The 20,206-nt window shown below is 45.4% G+C and overlaps 1 protein-coding gene across 6 annotated transcripts in view; it reads left to right on the forward strand.

The window, feature by feature from the left end:
* Positions 1-13,687: 13,687 nt before the first annotated feature.
* The window catches only part of EFR3B (EFR3 homolog B), a 96,607-nt gene continuing 90,088 nt past the window's right edge, over positions 13,688-20,206 (forward strand). For all 6 annotated transcript variants that reach the window (XM_004005730.6, XM_042245873.2, XM_042245874.2 and 3 more), the window contains exon 1: positions 13,688-13,939. In XM_004005730.6, the coding sequence (XP_004005779.4) occupies positions 13,933-13,939 (7 nt within the window). In that variant the 5' untranslated portion in view covers positions 13,688-13,932. The remainder of the gene's footprint in view (positions 13,940-20,206) is intronic.

Below are 20,206 nucleotides of genomic sequence, written 5' to 3' on the forward strand. Positions count from 1 at the left end.
TCTATTTAGTCTCACATGGCAAAAGTTACAAGGGGCTAACACCATACAAGATCTAGATTTTTACTAATTTCAATATAATCTAAGATTACACTTGGATAGTTTTTGTTTTTTAGCAGCTATATCATACTGTTGAGTTATATTGACCTTGCATTTAACAAAACCTTCAGACCTTTCTGTGTGAATTTCTGTCCAAATAGCACTTACCCTTTCTGTCTTTGGACAGTTGATTTTTTTTAAAAGCAAATACAGAATTTTTTAATTGTTCCTATAAGTTTTAATTTTGTTGGTTTGGACCAAGTGTTTTAGCTCATACAGATCGTTTTAAAGTTTGATAACATTCTACTATATTTGTTATTATGCCTAGATCTTCCTCATCTGTAAGGTAAGTATGTCTTTCAATGTTATATTTAAATCATCCATGAAGCTGTTGAACAGGAGAGACTTTCCTGGTGGTCCAGTGGTTAAGAATCCACCTTGCGATGCAGGGGATGTGAGTTCAATCCCTGGTAAGGGAACTAAGATCCCCACTATGCCACAGAGCAACTAAGCTGATATGCCACAACTGCTGAGTGTCACAACCACTGACCCCAAGCACTACAATGAAAGATCTGGCATGACACAGCAAAGTTCCCATGTGCTGCAACTCAGACCCAATGCAATCAGATAAATAAATATTAAAAATTCTCCTCTTTAAAATTATTTTTCTAAGTTATTGAATAGAAAAAGGCCAAGGCAAAATCAACATAACTTTAGAAAAGTCTCTGTGAATCAGTATCAATGAACAGCAACATTTTTCATATGTAACCCACTCAGCCTACAAGTTCCCAACTTGTCTATAAATGTTCTATAAAGATGACCAAAATGACCACTCCTTAATAAAGATGTCTGCAAAAATTGGGCTCTAAGCAAGTTTGCTGAGGCACTGTTTATAAAAGCAAAAAATAGAAAACAACCTTAAAGTCCAATAAGAGGTCATTGATTAATACATTTTTTTGTACATACTTTCGATGGACTACTCTTTACTATTGCAAAATAAAAAAATAAAATTCCTCAGATTCGTAGTTTTCCAAACTTATTTTTAGCTATAGATATTGTAGAAATCTGGTGTGGTTTTCACTCTGATTTTTATTCCCTCTTCTGATTATATCACTGATTTTCTTAGGGGGAAATTTCCCTTTCTCACTGGGGTACCTTTAGTTAAACTATCTAATACAGTATCTCTTGCTTCCCTAGCTGGAGGGTGTATACCTGGCCTAACCTAGAACAGTGGGGCTGGCTCTGTCTTCTAGCACCAAAGAAAAGTTGGAACAGATGCATCATAGCAGGCATGCCCTGATCCAAATGGCTCTTAATTTCTGCTGCCAGGAGCCCAGAGCACCCTTGGCTTCTGCCCTTTCGGATTCTGATTTGTCACCTATGCTTTTGATGTAGTGAACTACCTGTTACCTTCTAATGAACTGCGTTTTTGCTTTTGTTATCCAGGGTTAGTTTCTGCTGCTTGTAATTAAAAAACAGTCTAACTCTAAAGCCCTTAAAAAAGTTAAAGACACTTTAAAAATGCCAATACGTAAAACAAAACAAGAGTGCTCTTACATGTGGGAGGTTTTCCCAGTTGGTTGCTTCTTGCCTGTATAATAAATTCATATGGTTCTACAAATGCCGTGTAAAATAAGTCATCTTTCATGCATGTAAAATCTTCTCTCTTTGGTGATATAAAACGTAAAGTTTTCTTTTGTCTCTATATCCTACAAGTCCCTTTTACTGTTTATTTGTTTTGTATTTTGTTCTCTGTCCTTCATGTTAGATGCTTTTCTTAAAGGTCTGATTGACTGTTGCTGCTGCTGCTGCTGCTAAGTCACTTCAGTCGTGTCCGACTCTGTGCAACCCCATAGATTGCAGCCCACCAGGTTCCCCCGTCCCTGGGATTCTCCAGGCAAGAATACTGGAGTGGGTTACCATTTCCTTCTCCAATGCATGCAAGTGAAAAGAGAAAGTGAAGTCACTCAGTCATGTTAGTTTATATTTAAAAGCAACTCACTAAAATGATTATTAGAAATGTAAACAGGCAGGGCGTATACCTGGTTCTTCTGTTTTTAACTCTACTACTTACGTCTGAGGTTCATATTGCCTTTTCCTGAGCCTTTCTGGGGTTCTGCTGCCCAAATTATCTTTCTTTCTTTGGCATCTTCTGTACGCACCTGCTTTCAGCTTTTTTTTTTCCTCTGCCAAATCAGTTACCACTCATCCATTTATTTTTCACCTTCCAGACATTTGTTGTCATTACTGCTCTTTTTATCTCCTCTCCTAATCACTTTATCTTTATGAATTTTTATCTTTCTTGTTCCTTTATTGTAATTTTAGTGTTTTTCAGTGGGAAGGAAGCGCATAATAGTTAGGGTTATTAAACTAGAAAACTCTATCTACCTTTTCTATAATTTTCATATTTTACTTCTATACTAATAGCATATTGAAGGTATTTTTAACTCTAAAGTTAACAATCTTTATAACAGCCTCCTGTTTCCACCAATGGTCTACAAATCTATTAATTGATTCAAAAGGGAAAGAAAAACATTTACACTGATTTGTCCTTAACAAACTCATACTGGCTCCAACTGTTCATTTAATTATTTTCTAGGTGTTCACAGCAAGCAACTCTGTTTAACCAGGGGATTCTATTAATTGTCAATATTCACCACCAATCTGGTAATTAGCAGAACTTACTCTTTCCTTTCATACAAGGTCAACCCTATTTCAAATCCTCTCTAGTTTCTCGTGAATTTTTAAGGTTTATCAATAGTTACTCTGCAATCCATTTTCCAAGTCTGTCTTCTTAACATCTTAGAAAGAAATTTGTCTAGATATGGGAGGTTTTAATTATCAGTTTTGAATAGATTTTTAAATATTAAATGTATTAAAATAAGTAGCTTTAATCAATTATGTTGCTTTAATTCTTTATTTGCAATGTTTGTTCTAAATCCTTTCTGTTTAAGGATTACAGTAGACTTTTTCTGGGATGAATGCAGTGGGACCCCTAGCATTCAAATACCCTTCTCATTTAAAGGAATCCAAAAGATGTGGGAGGGACTTCCCTGGTGGTCCAGTGGTTAGGACGCAATGCTCGCAGTGCAGGGGCACAAGTTCAATCCCTAGTTAGGGAATAAAACTCTACATGCTGTATGATACAGCCGAAAAAAAAAAAAAAAAAAGATGTGGGAAACAGAACTCCACCTCCCACTGTAGAAACCAAAGGGGACAGCTCTTGTTCTCTCCCAAAGGTATTAGCATGTGATTTCAGCTTGGTGAGTCAGATGCTACTGCACAGGATTTTTAATATTGAGGGAGGGGTGTGAAGACAGGAAAGGAGAGACTTCTATTGTTGCTATAGTAGAGAAGTCTAGAGTATTAATATGGGGAGGGGGCATCCTTTGTGACACCAAGAGTCACAGCAGCCAACGGTGGTGGTGCCAGTGATGGTGGCCTTATTCTGGTGGCATAATCTTGACTGTATTTGGACGCTCCGTCTCTCTTGGTTCCTGGCTGGATTTTTATCTTGAGCTTCCCATTGACTCTGTGATCCTATACCATTCCGATGAATTTCTTTTCTGCCTAAGTTAGCCAAAGTTAGTTTATGCTATTTGGATCAAGAGCCTTGACTAATACAGAAAAATTGGTGCTGGGAGACAGTTGTAGGCAATAGGACCTTGAGGAAAGGGACTATGCTAGCTGATTACTTAAGACTGAGAGCAATAAACATTATGTTAGTATACAGCATAGAGATGATATGTCCACGACATACCATGGTAGAAAAATTAAAAGACAAATAAAGTCTTTGATTATTGCTCATTAGAAGCAACTATTTGCTCCTGCCAAACTACAGGAAAGTCAGAAAGAATTAAAGGACTATGGATGGTGTCACTTCTTCTGTTGGATCTAGTTTACTTAAACAAAAATAAAAGACAAGCTCAAATTCTTAGATTTCCAGATCATAATAGAAATTGTAACATTTTCTAAGACTGTGCTAAAAAAGAAACTCATTTCTCACAGAACAGAGGTAACTAAAAGCCAAAGTCCATGAGTCGTCAAATGACCAAGCCCACTGAGTCCGCAGCCTCACCAGGTCACTTATGTGAACGGGCACTGATCAAGAAAGTGCTGCCCCTCAAGAACTACAGTGGGGATCCATGTGAATGTTTGCAGAACTCGTGGACCCTTGCGCCCCTAAACCTCACTGGGCACATCACCAGTCCAAGCACAATCTGCCCCTTGTTTAATGAGGCTATTATTGCTTTATGTGAAGCGCCACCAAAGGGAGTTATCGAGCAGAAGGAAGCCGATTATCCTTATTCTCTACCCCCTTCCCTCCTCATTAACTCCAAACATTTGACTAAAATTAGGTACCAGCACGCTCAGGGAGGCCAATTATAAAGGATAACCTGGGATTACTGATCACACATTCTGCAGACGAGGTGCACACCACACAAGCATCCACACACCGAGACTTGCTAATTTACAAGAAAACAGGGGAAACACACATGGGGATGGATTTTCTAAAGAGGAAAAAACCCAACATTTTAGATTCAGGCTGAATTTATCGACAAGGGTGTATTTGCTAGAAATTTGAATTTAACTTGTTGGCTTGAGTAGTTGGAAGTGTTTCTAAATATTTTCTTGGTGGCTTGCCTAAAACCTAGTCACAGGAGAAAACGCTAAACAAAGCGGAGGTATAGTAGAGTATAAAGTTGAGGATGAAATTCAAAGACCTTGGAAGACAGAAATATTGGAGTACAGTTATCATGTCCTCTTACTGTGTCTCTAAGGTAGCCCAGAGAATGCTCATGAAGGAAGCCTTAGAGAGTGCTTTAGTGGCTATTCTAAGTAGGCCAGGAATGCCTGTGATGTCTACTATGGCAAAGCTCCCTCCCCCCTCATTTCAATTACAATGGACAGATCCTGGCTCAGCAGAGGCTGTATGTTGATGCTTAATTGCTAGTGATATGGGGACATAATTTCCATCTAGGGCAGCAAGGTCAGCATGATAATCAGAAGTTTCACACCTTCATGTTCTGTTTTGTTTTGTTTTTAACCATGGGTCCTCAGTACCAAAATAAATAATTAACTAGTGGGATCTCATTTGACTTAAAATATATTTTAAAAAATAAAATTCAAAAAGTTAAAAACCAGACTCCGTTAGAAAATATTTGATTCAGGCAGAGGCTCCTGCAGTGGTTGCTGGCTCTAGGGTATGGAACTGTTCTCTACCCTTCAATCAGACCCTTCCAGTGCTTGGCTCCCATGCCAGCCTGCGTTGCTTCTCAGTGCCGTGACCTCTACTACCACCTTCAAGGGCATCAACCTCTGCAGGAGGAATAGCTCCTGGGTTTTGCAGCCTCCACAGCCTTCAGGTGGTGGATCCAGCTTTTCTATATATATATATATATATATATATATATATATATATATGTTTGGTAATATTTATTTGAGCTTCCCAGGTGGCTCAGACAAGAAAGAATCTGCCTGCAATTCAGGTAGATTTGAGTTTGATCCCTAGGTCGGGAAGATTCCCTGGAGAAGGGCATGGCTACACACTCTAGTATTTTTGCCTGGAGAGTCCCATGGACAGAGGAGCTTGGCGGGCTACAGTCCATGAGGTCACAAAGAGTTAGACATGACTGAATGGGACTTAGCACACACATTTCAAGAATTTTAGGTTTTGTTTTTTTTTTTTACCTCTGAGAAAAATGCCATTGGAATTTTAATAGGGATTGCATTGCATCTGAAGGTCATTTTAGATACTATGGACATCTTTTCTTTTTTTTAACTTATTTAACTGTACTGGGTCTTAGTTGTGGCACACTGATTCTTCTATCTTCATTGTAGCATGTGGGATCTTGGGTTGCAGCATGAAAACCATTAGTTGTAGCCTATGGGATCCAGTTCCCTGACCATGGATTGAACCCAGGCCCCCTGCATTGGGAGTACAGAGTCTTAGTCACTGCACCACCAAGGAAGTCCCTGGACATATTAACAATATTAAATCTTCCAATCCACGAACATGGATGTCTTTCTATTTATTTGTGTTTTTTTTTTTAATTTTTTAAAGCTGCATTCTGTAGCTTTCAGAATCTACATCCTGGGACTATTTTTATCTCTCCTCTGACATGTCATTATTCTGTCTTTACTTACCTACTCTCCTAGACTGTCACTTCTCTCGATGGCAAGGATATTCTTAGTTCTCTCTCTTCACTGCATCTTACAGAATCTCTTGCATGTAATAGGCTCTCAATAAATGCATGTTCTGTAAATTAGAACACAAGTCTTCCTGACCTAACAGGCATCAGATATTAACAGGTTCAAAATCAAATTGACTTTTTTGGTTACATACGTGTTGGTATATATTAATAGATGTCTGAGCTTCTCCATTATTTTCACCTGAGAATTGCTAAGCATCCTGTCATGAGACTAAAATGAGCTGTCATCCCTGAGCCAGCAAAGAGAAAACTGGGCTAGAGATTTAGAAGCTGATAATTGGGCTGATTATCAAAGAGGAGTCTTGTGGCCTCCGGAGTCCAGGGAATGGAAAAGGAGCCAGGGGTTTCTAACTTCAGGGCTGCCAAAAGCTGAGCAAGTAAACCAGCATCATTTGGGGGAGAATGAGGGGTGATTTCAAGGTCCACAGCCACTGCAAGGCAGTGAGTAGACACAGCCAAGAAGCCAGGGTTTGGCTCAGACTGGCCAGGGTAACTCCCTCGGAGTGTTGGCGTCTGACCCCATTGAGGTCCTGGGGCTCTTCCTCCCCCAGCGCCACTTTCAGGTCTTAGAGTTCAGCATCATCTTCTATTTTCTTCCCCAGTAGCCAGGTTTGCAACTTTCTGGAGGTGTTTTTCTTCCTCTCACCCAATTTCATTTAAAGCACTCTTTAGCCAGGTTGGGAGAAGGCAATGGCACCCCACTCTAGTACTCCTGCCTGGAAAATCCCATGGAAGGAGGAGCCTGGTAGGCTGCAGTCCATGGGGTCGCTGAGGGTCGGACACGACTGAGTGACTTCACTTTGACTTTTCACTTTCGCTTTTCACTTTCATGCATTGGAGAGGGAAATGGCAACCCAGTCCAGTGTTCTTGCCTGGAGAATCTCAGGGACGGGGGAGCCTGGTGGGCTGCCGTCTACGGGGTCGCACAGAGTCAGACACGACTCAAGTGACTTAGCAGTAGCAGTTAGCCGGGTTGGCCAGCCTCTGGTCAAGCCTGTTCCTTCTGGCTGTGGTGTGTTTGATGCAGATCTCCTTAGCCATGGCCTGGAAAACCAGATTTGATCTTCTGAGATTATCTATCTGACCAACTATATGTTTTTTCCTTTCCCCAGCTGTCCATTTTCCTGTGTTTTCTTTTCTAAGTCACATCTATCAGTAAATGAAAATGACACAAAATGGGCTTTCGAGTCATTCAGAGTGTGGGTGGGCTTGGGTCTCCCTGTGAGGGCAAGGATCACACTTGGAGATGGGAGGTAAAGAGTGGGGAGTAGGTGCCTCCCAACAGCTGGGAGCAAGGAGAGAGTGCAAGGATGGAAGAGTCAGGCTAAGGGCATGATAAAGCTTGAGCTTCTTAACTGGAAGCAACATGGACATGGATTTGAGCTTCAAGTAGAAGAGGAAACTCTTCCCCAGGGACCATAGGGAGCTGCAGCCAATGAAGGGAGCCTGACCTGTCTGGAGAGTAAACACAGGGTAAACAAAAGGCAGAGAGGAGGATGGCCGCCAGAGATCTGACTTAGTACTTTTAAACCTCAGCTTGTCAATAATCAATATCTCAAACTTCACAAACTCTCTGGTGAACTCTGGTTTAGAGGAGGTAAAAATCTGTCTGCAGTAGCCTTCTCCACCCTAGACACTCAGGTCTTACTCTCCCAGCAGCAGGCAGCTCTGTGCCCCCTCTAGACTCCCCTTCAAGCCAAAGCAGATCTCAGGGATCTGGCCAAGAGTATGTTCCCCTGACCCAGCTCCTGAGGTGTCCTGTGTTGTGGAGATGCTGTCTTTGGCCCTTGGATACTTATCTGCTACTGTATTTGGCTATAGTTTTTATAGGCTGCTCTTTCCCTGCGGCTTCTGAGAAGTAGGTCAAGGTACCCGCTTTAAGGGAGAGGTGCCAGGGGTTCAAGTCACCAGGCCTGGAGTCAGGAATCCTGACTATTTCAGGCTTCACAGCAAATCAGCTACCTGATGTCTCAGGGACTCATTCTCCCCTCCGGTTCTCCTTCAGCCCTTCAATGGGTCTCCTGACATATTTTCTCTGAAGCTGAATTCCCTGGAGCTGTCACTTTCTTCCCTCTTGCATCCCTCTGGAAGGCCCTTTAAAGCTGTTGGCCACTCAAGGCTGGTACCCAAGCAAGAGCTGCTGCAGTTTTGTGACTGATGGGGAGATGAGAAGCTTCTGCGCAGACTTGGATGAGTTGAGGTGGGGGTGGGGGGTAGGGAGGGAGGGCCGTGGGAGGCTGGAGATTCAGGAAGCTGAAGCCTTGGACTAAAGAACCGGCCTGTTGGCATGGAATCTTGGGTACAAGTGAGGGACCTGTGTTTTGTGTGATGGTGGGAGACTGCTTCCCACTTCTAAGTCTGCCTTTCTCTGTTACGCAGGGCGCTTGAGTCTCTGGTTCGAAAGGAAACTGGGAATTGTGGTGCTTGCTCACGGCAGAGGGGATCCTTTGAGCTGCGCAACAAAGGACATTGTTCAGAGTGACTGTGCTAATCAGGGCAAGTTTGGCCAAAGAATAATAAGCTTTTCTAAGGCAAGTTCCTCTGGCCTGACCCAACCAGTCCCAGGAGGCCTCCGGGCTCTGAAGGCTGTGGCTGCCACAGCAGGTGCACTGCTGTCGGCCCAGGAATGGGGTGGAAAGTAGAGCAACTGCTTTGGTCTGTTCAGCCCAAGACATTCTCCAGTCCAAACCCAAGTAATGAGGGAGGGAAATATAGGTGAAGAGGAAGAGCAAATGCCGGTAAAATTGAGGAAAGGGGGCACGGGATTGCACCTGCATCCCCTGCAATGGAAGGTGGATTCTTAACCACTGGACCCCCAGGGAAGTCCTTGCTCTTTTGTTTTGACCTGTGAGCTGGAAGATTGTGTTCCAGCTTCCCTGTATGTAACATCACTACCCTAGCCTTCTACAACACCATCTTTTATCACAACATATATTTTATCTAAACATCTTGATTATACTTCAGAGAAGCTGGGTATGGGCCAGATTCCTTCACCACCGAATGTATTGACCCAGAGGGACCTGAGTGGTCAGGCCAAAGCACCCCAGCAAAGGGTGCAGGCTGGCCAGAGTGACTCCATCCCTGGGCCCTTAGGGGATCTAATTGGGAATACAGGTTGGGGGGAGGGGGAGGACCACTCCAGGCCTGGTTTAGTTATGAGGATCCAGAATCACTTTCCCAAAGGATGGTACCAACTAAAGTTGCCAGACAAAACATGGGTTGAATCTAAATTTCAGATAAAAAAATTTTTTAGTATAGCATGTCTCCCATATTTCATACACTAAAAATTATTCCTTATTTATTCAAAATTCAAATTTAATTGCTAAATCTGCCAGCCTTCAATCTAACAGGGAAACCTTTGGATTGGGTGCTCAAGGCCTTCCCGATATGGCCCCAGACCACCTTTCTTGCCTCCCTTCCTACTTAGCAGCTTGTGGGCACTTAGTTTTCGGACCAGGAATTGAACTCGAACAGTGAGAGCAGTGACAGTGCAGAGCCCTAACCACTAGACAACGAGGGAATTCCCCTCCTTTCCCACTTCTGTTCCTCATCCTTAACTCTGTTCCAACCAGATGAAACTCCAGGCTGTGTCTCACATTCTCTCTCCCCTCTACCGTCCTGACCTTTGCAAACTGTTGTCCCTCTGGCTGAAATTATTACTGTTTACATTATCTCCACATCTAATATCCTACCCATTCCTCAAAGCCCATCGTGAATGTTTTTCCTTCCTGAAGCTCTACTCTGCTTCCTCTATGGATCTTCACCATAGTAATTATTTACATTTTATTATTATTTTTGCATGTCTCCCCTCTCCTAAGCACCTTCCACTGTATAAAACAGATAAAACAGTTATCAGTAAGTATTTGATAAAAAGAATGAATTAGCCTATCAGCCCTCTGAAGGCCTAAATAGGGTCTATATTGTAAAGTCTAAATTAGGTCTGTGCTATATTGTACGTCTAAATGAGATCTGTGCTTCTTATGCACAATTTACCATATTCTTCCTTGTCATGTAATATTGTATCAATATTTGTCTTGTCATCTCTGCTAGAGATTTCACTCTAAAGCCAGACACTGCATTTCCCACTGTGATGCAGACACCATTGTTTAATGAATATATTTTGTGTTGCACAGATTGCAGGGGTAGGAGTCTCTCTATGTGTCCAGACCAAGCTAGACTCCACTCTCTTGCTTCTGCCCTGGTTCAAGGGCATAAGTGACTCTCAGTAAATCTCAAAGTCACCTGACCTGATCCTAGAACTGAACAACAGAAGATGAGCTTCTTTGAGCCACCTGAGGGTCTCTGTTAAATGTGAGCTCCAGGAACCTTCTCAGAATTTCCCGTGGGGCCCCTAAAACTTGCATGTGCTGCTAAGAGAGGTAAAGAGACAAAAGGACAGGTACAAAATGTGGAAACATCAAGGGAGTGGGAGAGGGTGGTGAGGCCATAGAGAAATGGGAAGCATGGGTTTGGGATACAACAGAGAGCACTGTTCCAAGAGTCCAATGACCTGGATTCTCTCCCTGGCTCTATCTCTGCCTTGGGTGAAAAAGGAAAGAAAAGGTATACATGAGTGCCAATGTGTACTTACATAAGTTTTATATAAATTTTCTAACAGCCCTGTAGGAAGGGGCTACAGAGAGGGAGATGACTGGCCTATGGACACACAGCTCAATGTACCAAGGGAAAGAACACAAATTAACCTCTCACACCCTCAGGTTCCTCTTCACTAAAATTAGAGACGTGATATCATCTTTAAGAGTCAGTTCAGTTCATTTCAGTTCAGTTGCTCATTCGTGTCCAACTCTTTGCGACCCTGTGGATGGCAGCATGCCAGGCTTCTCTGACCATCACCAGCTCCCAGAGCCTACTCAAACTCATGTCCATCAAGTCAGTGATGCCATCCAACCATCTCATCTTCTGTCATCCACTTCACCTCCTGCCTTCAATCTTTCCCAGCAGCAGCAGGGTCTTTTCCAATGAGTCAGTTCTTTGCATCAGATGGTCGAAATATTGGAGTTTCAGCTTCAGCATCAGTCCTTCCAGTGAATACTCCGGACTGATTTCCTTTAGGATGGAGTGGTTTGATCTCATTGCAGTCCAAGGGGCTCTCAAGAGTTTTCTCCACCACAATTCAAAAGCATCAATTCTTCAGTGCTCAGCTTTCTTTAGAGTCCAACTCTCACATCCATACATGACTACTGGAAAAACCATAGCTTTGACTAGACAGACATTTGTCGGGAAAGTAATGTCTCTGCTTTTCAATATGCTGTCTCAGTTCAGTTCAGTTCAGTCACTCAGTCATGTCTGACTCTTTGCAACTCCATGGGCAGCAGCACGCCAGGTCTCCCTGTCCATCACCAACTCCCAAAGTTTACTCAAACTCATGTCCATTGAGTCAGTGATGCCATCCAACCATCTCATCCTCTGTCATCCCCTTCTCCTCCTGCCTTCAATCTTTCCCAGCATCAGGGGCTTTTCAAATGAGTCAGCTCTTCGCATCAGGTGGCCAAAGTATTGGACTTTCAGCTTCAACATCAGTCCTTCTGATGAATATTCAGGACTGATTTCCTTTAGGATGGACTGGTTGGATCTCCTTGCAGTCCAAGGGACTCTCAAGAATCTTTTCCAACACCACACTTCAAAAGCATCAATTCTTCAGTGCTCAGCTTTCTTTGTAGTTCAACTCTCATATCCATACACGACTACTGGAACAATCATAGCCTTGATTAGATGGACCTTTGCTGGCAAAGTAATGTCTCTGCTTTTTAATATGCTGTCTAGGTTGATAATAACTTTTCTTCCAAGGAGTAAGCGTCTTTTAATTTCATGGCTGCGGTCACCATCTGCAGTGATTTTGGAGCCCAAGAAAAGAAAGTCTGTCACTGTTTCCATTGTTTCCCCATCTATTTGCCATGGAGAGATGGAACTGGATGCCATGATCTTAGTTTTCTGAATATTGAGTTTAAAGCCAACTTTTTCACTCTTCTCTTTCACTTTCATCAAGAGGCTCTTTAGTTCTTCTTTGCTTTCTGTTATGAGGGTGGTGTCATCTGTGTATCTGAGGTTATTGATATTTCTCCTGGAAATCTTAATTCCAGCTTATGCTTCATCCAGCCTGGCATTTTGCATGATGTACTCTGCATATAAGTTAAATAAGCCAGTGACAATATACAGCCTTGACATACTCCTTTCCTGATTTGGAATCAGTCTGTTGTTTCATGTCCAGTTCTAACTATTGGTTCTTGACCTGCATACAGATTTTTCAGGAGGCAGATCAGGTGGTCTGGTATTCCCATCTCTTTAAGAATTTTCCACAGTTTATTGTGATCCACACAGTCAAAGGCTTTGGCATAGTCAATAAAGCAGAAGTAGATGTTTTTCTGGAACTCTCTTGTTTTTTCAATGATCCAACGGATCTTTAAGGATCTCTCCTCCTTAACTTCTGTTGTTACTGTTCAGTGGCTCAGTAGTGTCCGATTCTTTGGGACCCCATGAACAGCAGCACACCAGACTTCCCTGTCCTTCACCAACTGCCCGAGCTTCCTCAAATTCATGTCCATTGAATCGGTGATGCCATCCAACCATCTCCGTCATCCCCTTCTTCTCCCGTCTTCAATCTTTCCCAGCATCACGGGAACTTCTACTAGCAGAATTTTGAGGACAAACCCCTTTAATCATGCGGTAGATGTGAAATGGAGGCTGGGTGAGAAGCCTTAGGGGAGCCCTGAGCTGGGCTAGAATTTGTCTTCAGGCTATCGGCATAAGCCTTCTGCCCGTCTGTATCTGAGTCCAGAGAGTGATCCCTGGGGCACAGGTAGAGAGTATCCTGGACACGGAGCATGTGAATTACACGTGTGAATCCGGGAGAGGAAGAGCAAGTGACTTCCTGCAGTGCTTGAGGGGTAGGACGGGGAGCATTTCTTGCATTCCTGGCCCGGGAAGGACGCGATTTGGTAGTGAGCGCTTGACCAGAGAGTGGCTGGGAGGGTAATAGCTAAGGGCTTGATTAGGGAACGGGGTTATTAAGGGGGCCAAGGGAGGGGGTGATACTCCCCGCACAATTCCTCTTCCTGGCGCCCCTTGGCTTAGCTAACGTATTCTGGATAAATTTGGGGGAGGGGCTACATCTGCAGTTTCCAGCACCCCTGCTGACCCTCGGACCCCGCACGTTACGAGAGATCTTAGCTGTCGGCCTAAGCATTCCAACCGGAGCAGGACGGGTCACTTCCCGTAGGGGACGCTGCCGCTGGAAAACGCTCCACCCAGCACCTGGGGGCGACAGCCTGGGAAAGGTGCTTCTAGGGATCTGGGTTTCTAAGAGAGTGGGAATTGCAGGGGGCGGGGCGGGGTAGGGTGTGGGCGGGGCGGCCAGGCAGTGACTGAGCCCGGGGGGAGGGACAATATTAGCATAGCCTCCGCCCCTCTCGGCGCAGCCCAGCCCAGAAACCCGAGTGGAAGCCGGCCGCGCTCAGCCCGGGCTGCTGAATGGGCGCGCGGCTCCCGTCCCCTGCCCTCGCGCGTCTGGCCCCAGCTCTCGCTCCCGAACCCGCTCCGGCTCCCGCCCCGCCCCGGCCTTCGCCGCCCGCCGCCATCCGCCAACCCGGCTGTGAATGAAAGGCCGGCGCCACCGGGGGCTGGCTGCAGGCGACGCGGCCTCCCGGGAGGCGCTCGCCCCGCCAAGATGTACGGTAAGGAGGGCTCTCTGCCTCCGGGCTGGCAAACTTGCAGGACGCGGACCATTGTCCCCCTGCGGGGCCCCGGCGAGGCCAGAGGGTGCGGACTCGGTGCCCGGCTGGGCTCTCTCTGTCGCTCGGTGTGCGCGCGCCTGCGTTGGGAGGACAAAGATGCTCAGGACCGGAGACCCAGGGGTCCTTGTGGTCCTTCGGGCCGCTTGTTTGAGGGCTCTGGGGCGAGTGGGCGGTGGTCCGTCGGGGTGCGGCGGGGCTCGGGGGATCCGAAGCAGCTGGGTTTTGGGGAAAGCGAGTCTCCCTTGGTGCCAGGGGGGCGGGGGTGTTGGTGGAGGTGGTCGTGTGACAGCATTTGCAGAATTAACAAAAGCAGGTTGTACTGGGGAGTTTTATGCGGGAAGCCGGTCCGGAATTGCGGGGAGACGCTCACTGGCTGCCCTGTGCCGGCTTCGAGGATGTGGGAGGCGGCGCCCGCGGTGCAGAGGGCTGGCCAGAGAGAGGGAGACAGGTCTCGCCGCCCCTGGATGGACCTGGCCTCTGCCCTCCCCTGCCGCCCGTGGGACCCAAGCTCCCAAACTTCCGGATATGCCCTCGGCCATGCTGAAGGGGAGAGACGCTGCCGAGGGTGCCAGGCAGCTCTGGGTGGCCACCTCTGTCTGTCACCCGATCTCTCTTGCCCCCTTCCACGGCCATCCCCTCAACTGATGTGCAACAGTTAGCCAGACCCTCATGATGCCCTGCTCTGCCTTAAAAATTTCCAGAAATTCCTCTGGGTTTGGTGGCAGTGTGGGTGAAGAAAAGAACACTGGGGGTCCAGATTGCAGACTGGAGAAATAGAGCACGGGAGACCCAGACCAGTTTAGAAATCAACTGCATTATAGAGCCTCCAGCTGCTGTGTGTGTGTGTCAGAGACAGACAGACAGAGACAGAGAAGAGAGAGAGGATACCCATGGACCAAAGTCGTCAGACCTCAGGCTCTGGTAGCTATTTAGGGCCAGCAGAAGAGCGGGAGCTATGCTCAGCTCCCACCCCCGCAGCCAGGTAGGGGCTCAGGTGGCACCCGAGGGGTGAGTGTTGGAAGAAAAGCACATTCTGGATTTAATCCATCACCGAGTCTGCTTGGCTGCCTCACTCTGCAAACACCGAGTCACAAAGTTTGTTGGAGGCACAGGAAGCTGAGAATGGAGTGCAGAGATGCTCAGCAGTCGGTGGGCCTCTTTATTTAGAGACACTCCACCTTATGATCAGCCTCCTCTCCTGCCCCCTTTGGTCACACATGTGCATTTCTGAACCATGGGGAACATCAGCAGGTCCCTTCAGCAAGTATCCTTTCTCTCCCAATAGGCCGAGGTTGGGGAGTAGAGTGGGAGGGGATTGACTTCGGAGCATGTGCTGCTGGCCAGTGGGGACTCTGCAGAAATGGTAGCAAGGCAGTTATGTTTTATAAGCTAGAAGCTTGTGAGGTTCCCAGGAGACAGCTATATTTTCTTACTCTCTGTTCCCCCCCCCCCCCTCCCCATTCTTTTCTGCAGAGTGAGCAGCCTAAGGCTGCAGATCACTTGACAAAAGCATGTGACTGCAGGGGCACCTGCAGTGGGGAAGGAGTTAGGACAAGGCCCATCAGAGTGGGTAGGAATTAGGAGTGCTAGTTCTGCTGGGTCACCTGGCAGCATTCAGTCCAAGACTGTTTGATGACTGATCCCAGGACACCTGAGCGATGGGGGGTCCCAATCTACCCCTGTTGTGTGAAGCAAGTCAAGGAAGAGTTGGATGGTACAGAAAGGTGAGCCGGGAAGCTGGCGTATCTGGGTGCTATTTTTGGATACATCACAGATTTTCAGGTCTCTTTTATAATATGTTCTTATTCCTCCAGACACAAACAGTGATAGTGCTCACCTCTGAATCATTCATAGAAGGGTTATAATGAAGGAATCCTCTGGGCAGTTGCCTGCAGCAGAGTCTTGCCAGTGCTGGTTGGGAGATGACTACTGAGTTTTAGTGCAAAGCCTTGTCTCAGGAGTTGTGAGAGGTACCCAGTCTCCAAGGGGAGGGCTCGTTGGCCTGGATTTTAGTATTTTCTTGATGCTTATGAAAAGAAAAGGTCCACGTCATACTTTCAATCATTCTGTCCTCAGAGGCAGTCAAGTGATGAAATAAGAAGTGAATAGGGAGATTGGGAAGGTGTAGAATAATAGACTTCTTATATTTGGTTCTTATTTTTCTAGTGATTTATCCAGGGTGACACAGTTATATAGAAAATGGCAAAATGAAAATGGGGGTTTCCAAGCCCACTGCCCCACCCCTCCCCTAATGCCCTAGGTAAGTGCTCATTAGGAAAATGCCACCAGGGATTTCATTAACTGATGGACAGTGAGGCCCCCGTGTGGAGCCAACAGTCACTTAAGAGCTTTAGGTAAAGGTGTCCCTTGACCATGTACCTGGTTACGGGATCCATTATCAACGTGCATAACCTCACTCCCACTGCTGCCTCTCAGCTGCATGGCGATGCTGGACAGATCTTCATCTCCCCTCTTGTCTCTTCCTCACTTCCCTCTGTCCTCAACATCTCAGTCTGTCTGGGTCCTCAGTTTCCCCCATCTTCTTCCTCCCATCTATGGGTGAATAAGGGTCCCTTGTCTTTGTTAGAGGACACAGTATCATCTGGAACAGAAAGAATCCTAGACCTGGCATCAGCCCATCTCAACCCAGTCAGATCATGGCTATTTCACCTTAGACAGGTGGGTTTGTCTCTTGGAATCACATCTCTGTATTAAATGACAAGATACCCATGTGTTCCCCAGTTCTGTGCAAGCCTCAGGGCTGGCCCCTGGATGTGACAGTGCATTATAGGAGGTTCTGCACTTACAAGACAAATCACTCAAGAGCCTGTGCCCTTCAGGTCCTCCTGGGCCTTTGCCCTTCTCTCTTCCTCTCTGAGGCTTCTGAAGATGTGTGTTTGCAGCATCTCCCCCACCTCCCATTTTAACACACGAGTCACCTTGACCTAGCTAACCACTCAAGCCATTGAACTACTTCGGCTTCCCTTCACCAGACTTACCCATGCTGCTCTGAACCATCACTCATTCCTAAACCCCAGTCACTTTTTGGAAATGGCTCTCCGAAAGGTCACAGGTGACTCCCCACAATCTTGTTTATACCTATGAACATAGATTAACAGGGAACCTGGGAAAATAGAAAGCACTTTATACTTGGGTGGGAAGACTGTGGGCAAATACTCTGCAAAAAATGGATTCCAATTAGGTTTTTCTGTGTGTGTGTATATATTAGAATTACATAATTAAAAGTTTCCCTAACCTTTTCCCTGGGGATGAAGCCACAGTGGTCTTACCTAGAAGCCCCCCATTGACCCCCGAGATGAGGCCAAGCTCTCTAAGAAATGCTGCCTTTGGAATCAGGGCAGCTGGACCTGAAGACAATTGGGATGGCTTTTCCCGGAACCCCTGTCTGGGTGGCCCCTCCCCTAAAACTAAAGCTGCCCTAACGAACCCCTCCTCACCTCTAGGTGCTGCCCCATCCCCAACACATGCCTTTCTTCATGCTTTGTGATCCAGAAAGCTGACCGTGGGGAAAACAGCCATGGCACACAGCTTCCTGTAAATGTCCCTTACAGAGTGCTTGTGTGTGACTTGTGGATGGTGGGGAGACCTGCAGGGGGGCGCTGACTCACCAACAGCTCACCTTTGCAGACAGCTCCATGGATGCTGCTGCTCCTCATCACAGGAGACTCCCACAACATACACATAGGCACACATGCTCCACCCTCGTCCCCTGAATCCTGATGCGGCCCCATGGTGCAGCACATGGTTCAAGTCAGGGTTGTGAGACTACTCCCCCCTTTCCCTCCGACCCTTGTATTCCCCTTAGGAGGGGATTCGGGATGAGTAGAGCCTATTTTCTGTCTTGTTGCTCACAGTTCAGTGATTTCAAATGGTTGCAGTTTTCTTCTTGCACATAAATAAAAACAAAAAGTTCATATCACCTTATGGAAAACCTGGAAAAATGAGGAGGGGAAAAAAACCACCTGCAATCTTACCCACTAGAACCACCCTTTTATACTGTTCTATAAATTACCCCTGAGATTTTGTGCTCACCTGCCTTGCCCTTTCTTTTCTCTTTCTCTTGCCTGATCCTGGCATAGTAGCCTGGTTGTGATGGTGCCTCTGCCCCTCAGGTAACCTTGAACTTGACTTTCTGAGCCTGTCTCCTGGCTCTCCAAGATGACAATGCTTGTTTCATGGCAAGGATTAATCAGGGTCAGAGAGCTGCCCTCACACTCTCTCTCCTTCCCTTTCTTCAACTTTCTCTCGTCTCTCTGTTTCTTAGTTTTAAAACAGGTGCAAAAATAAAATAAATGAAAACTTATGTCTCAAAGCTCAATAGTGGTGCTTGTGATGCTGTTCCTGGTATAAAGAAAAGAAAAAAAATCTACTTGAAAAGCATCTTTTGGGAATTCCTTGGTAATCCAGTGGTTTGGACTCTGCACTTCACTGCGGGATGTGGGGGTGGGGGTGGGGACGGATTCGGTCCCTGGTCAGGAAACTAAGATCCTGCAAGCCACGGCACATTGCCAAAAAAGAAAGAAAAGCATCTTTTCCACACCCCCCTCTGGTAGTCATCCAATATTTCTAGAAAACCTGGAAAGCACAATAAACTATAAGCAAGTATAACTGCTTTTACTGTTTTGATATCTTTTCTTTCATGCATTTGTTTATGTGGTTAGAATTATTAATTTCCTATAATCTGGTATTTTATTTTTTTCTACTTAATTTTACATATAAGCATTCCCCCAGCCCCAAGTTAACACAGAATCATTGGCTGCCATTTTTAATGCCCTGTAACAGTCCACTTAATGGACATATAATTTCCTTATTGTACATTTAAGTTATTCATAAAGATTCAGTATTATAACCCTGGGAGGAGTCCCTGGTGCCCAGGGCTTTCTCTGGACTTTGGAATATGTCTCTAACACTCCAGTGAGTTGGGGCATCCCGCATGGCTCAGCAGTAAAGAATCTGCCTGCAATGCAAAAACTGCAGGAGATGTGAGTTAGATCCCTGGGTTGAGAAGATCCCCTGGAGGAGAGCATGGCAACCCATTCCAGTATCCTTGCCTGAAGAATCCCATGGATAGAGGAGCCTGGCAGGCTATAGTCCATGGGGTCACAAAGAGTCAGACACGACTGAAGCGACTTAGCTTGCATGCATGAACACATACACCAATGTGTACAGACATTTTAAAGCTTTTACATATTGTCAAATTGTTTTCAATTTGTATTGATTATACCCGCAGTTATGACAGTACCTAACTCCTTTCACTCTCAAAAGCTTTAAAGATTGAGATTTTTTTCCTTATCTTTGTTAATTTGATAGCAAACAACATTTTAACTTGTATTCTTTATTACTAGTGAAGTTAAACACTTCCTATGTTTTCTAACCTTTTGCGTTTTAGTGAATTATCATATGAATATGACTAGTTTATTGAGCATCTAACCTTTTGTCTGTCATTTGCTTTGTGCTTTGTATTTTGAAGGGAAAGAGACATGAACTGTCAAGTATTTGTGGAGTATCAATTTTATATGATACTACACAGAGCATCAAAAAGATGCCAATTCCAGTGGGCAAACGAGTTGTAAAGACCTGCAAAAAGTTAAACAATACAGAGACAGGGTCAGTAAACTTATGCAGTTTTGCAAGGTGGAATGGAGTTACTCTTCAAATAGTCAGCCAGCAACATTTTGATTTGGAAGAGACCCCTGGGAAGTGGAGCCATTAGGAGAGCTTCAGAGGACAGCAAGCATTTGTGTGCGGTTTTGAGGGCTGTGAGGATGGGTCCCCGGGGGTGGGGGCTGGCGTGCCAGGTAGACAGAGCAGTGTCAGTGCACAGAGGCAGGGAAAGAAGAGACATCCAGGGACAGTTAGGGGAGCTACCTGGGATTGGGCAGAGTTTAGGTGACGAAGTATGTGATGAGAAGGAGATTTTGTCAGATTAAGGAGTTTTCACCTATCCCTATGAGCAGTAGGAGCCAGGGAAGAGTTTGAAACTGTCAAATGGCTGCTTTTGCTCAACTGATGCTTTAAAGAAATGAAAACTAGGGGGCGCTGTGCAGAATATATGTGGGCGGGGAGTGGGGGATGATGGGAAGATGAAGAAAAGAGGGAGATACATGCTACAGCTGCAGGAGTGAGAAAGTTTTGGACCAGTTACAACTGTGCATATGTAGTAGAATATGTTTGCCCCTTAAAAAA

The sequence above is a fragment of the Ovis aries genome, chromosome 3, assembly GCF_016772045.2.
Source record: "Ovis aries strain OAR_USU_Benz2616 breed Rambouillet chromosome 3, ARS-UI_Ramb_v3.0, whole genome shotgun sequence".
Taxonomy (NCBI): domain Eukaryota; kingdom Metazoa; phylum Chordata; class Mammalia; order Artiodactyla; family Bovidae; genus Ovis; species Ovis aries.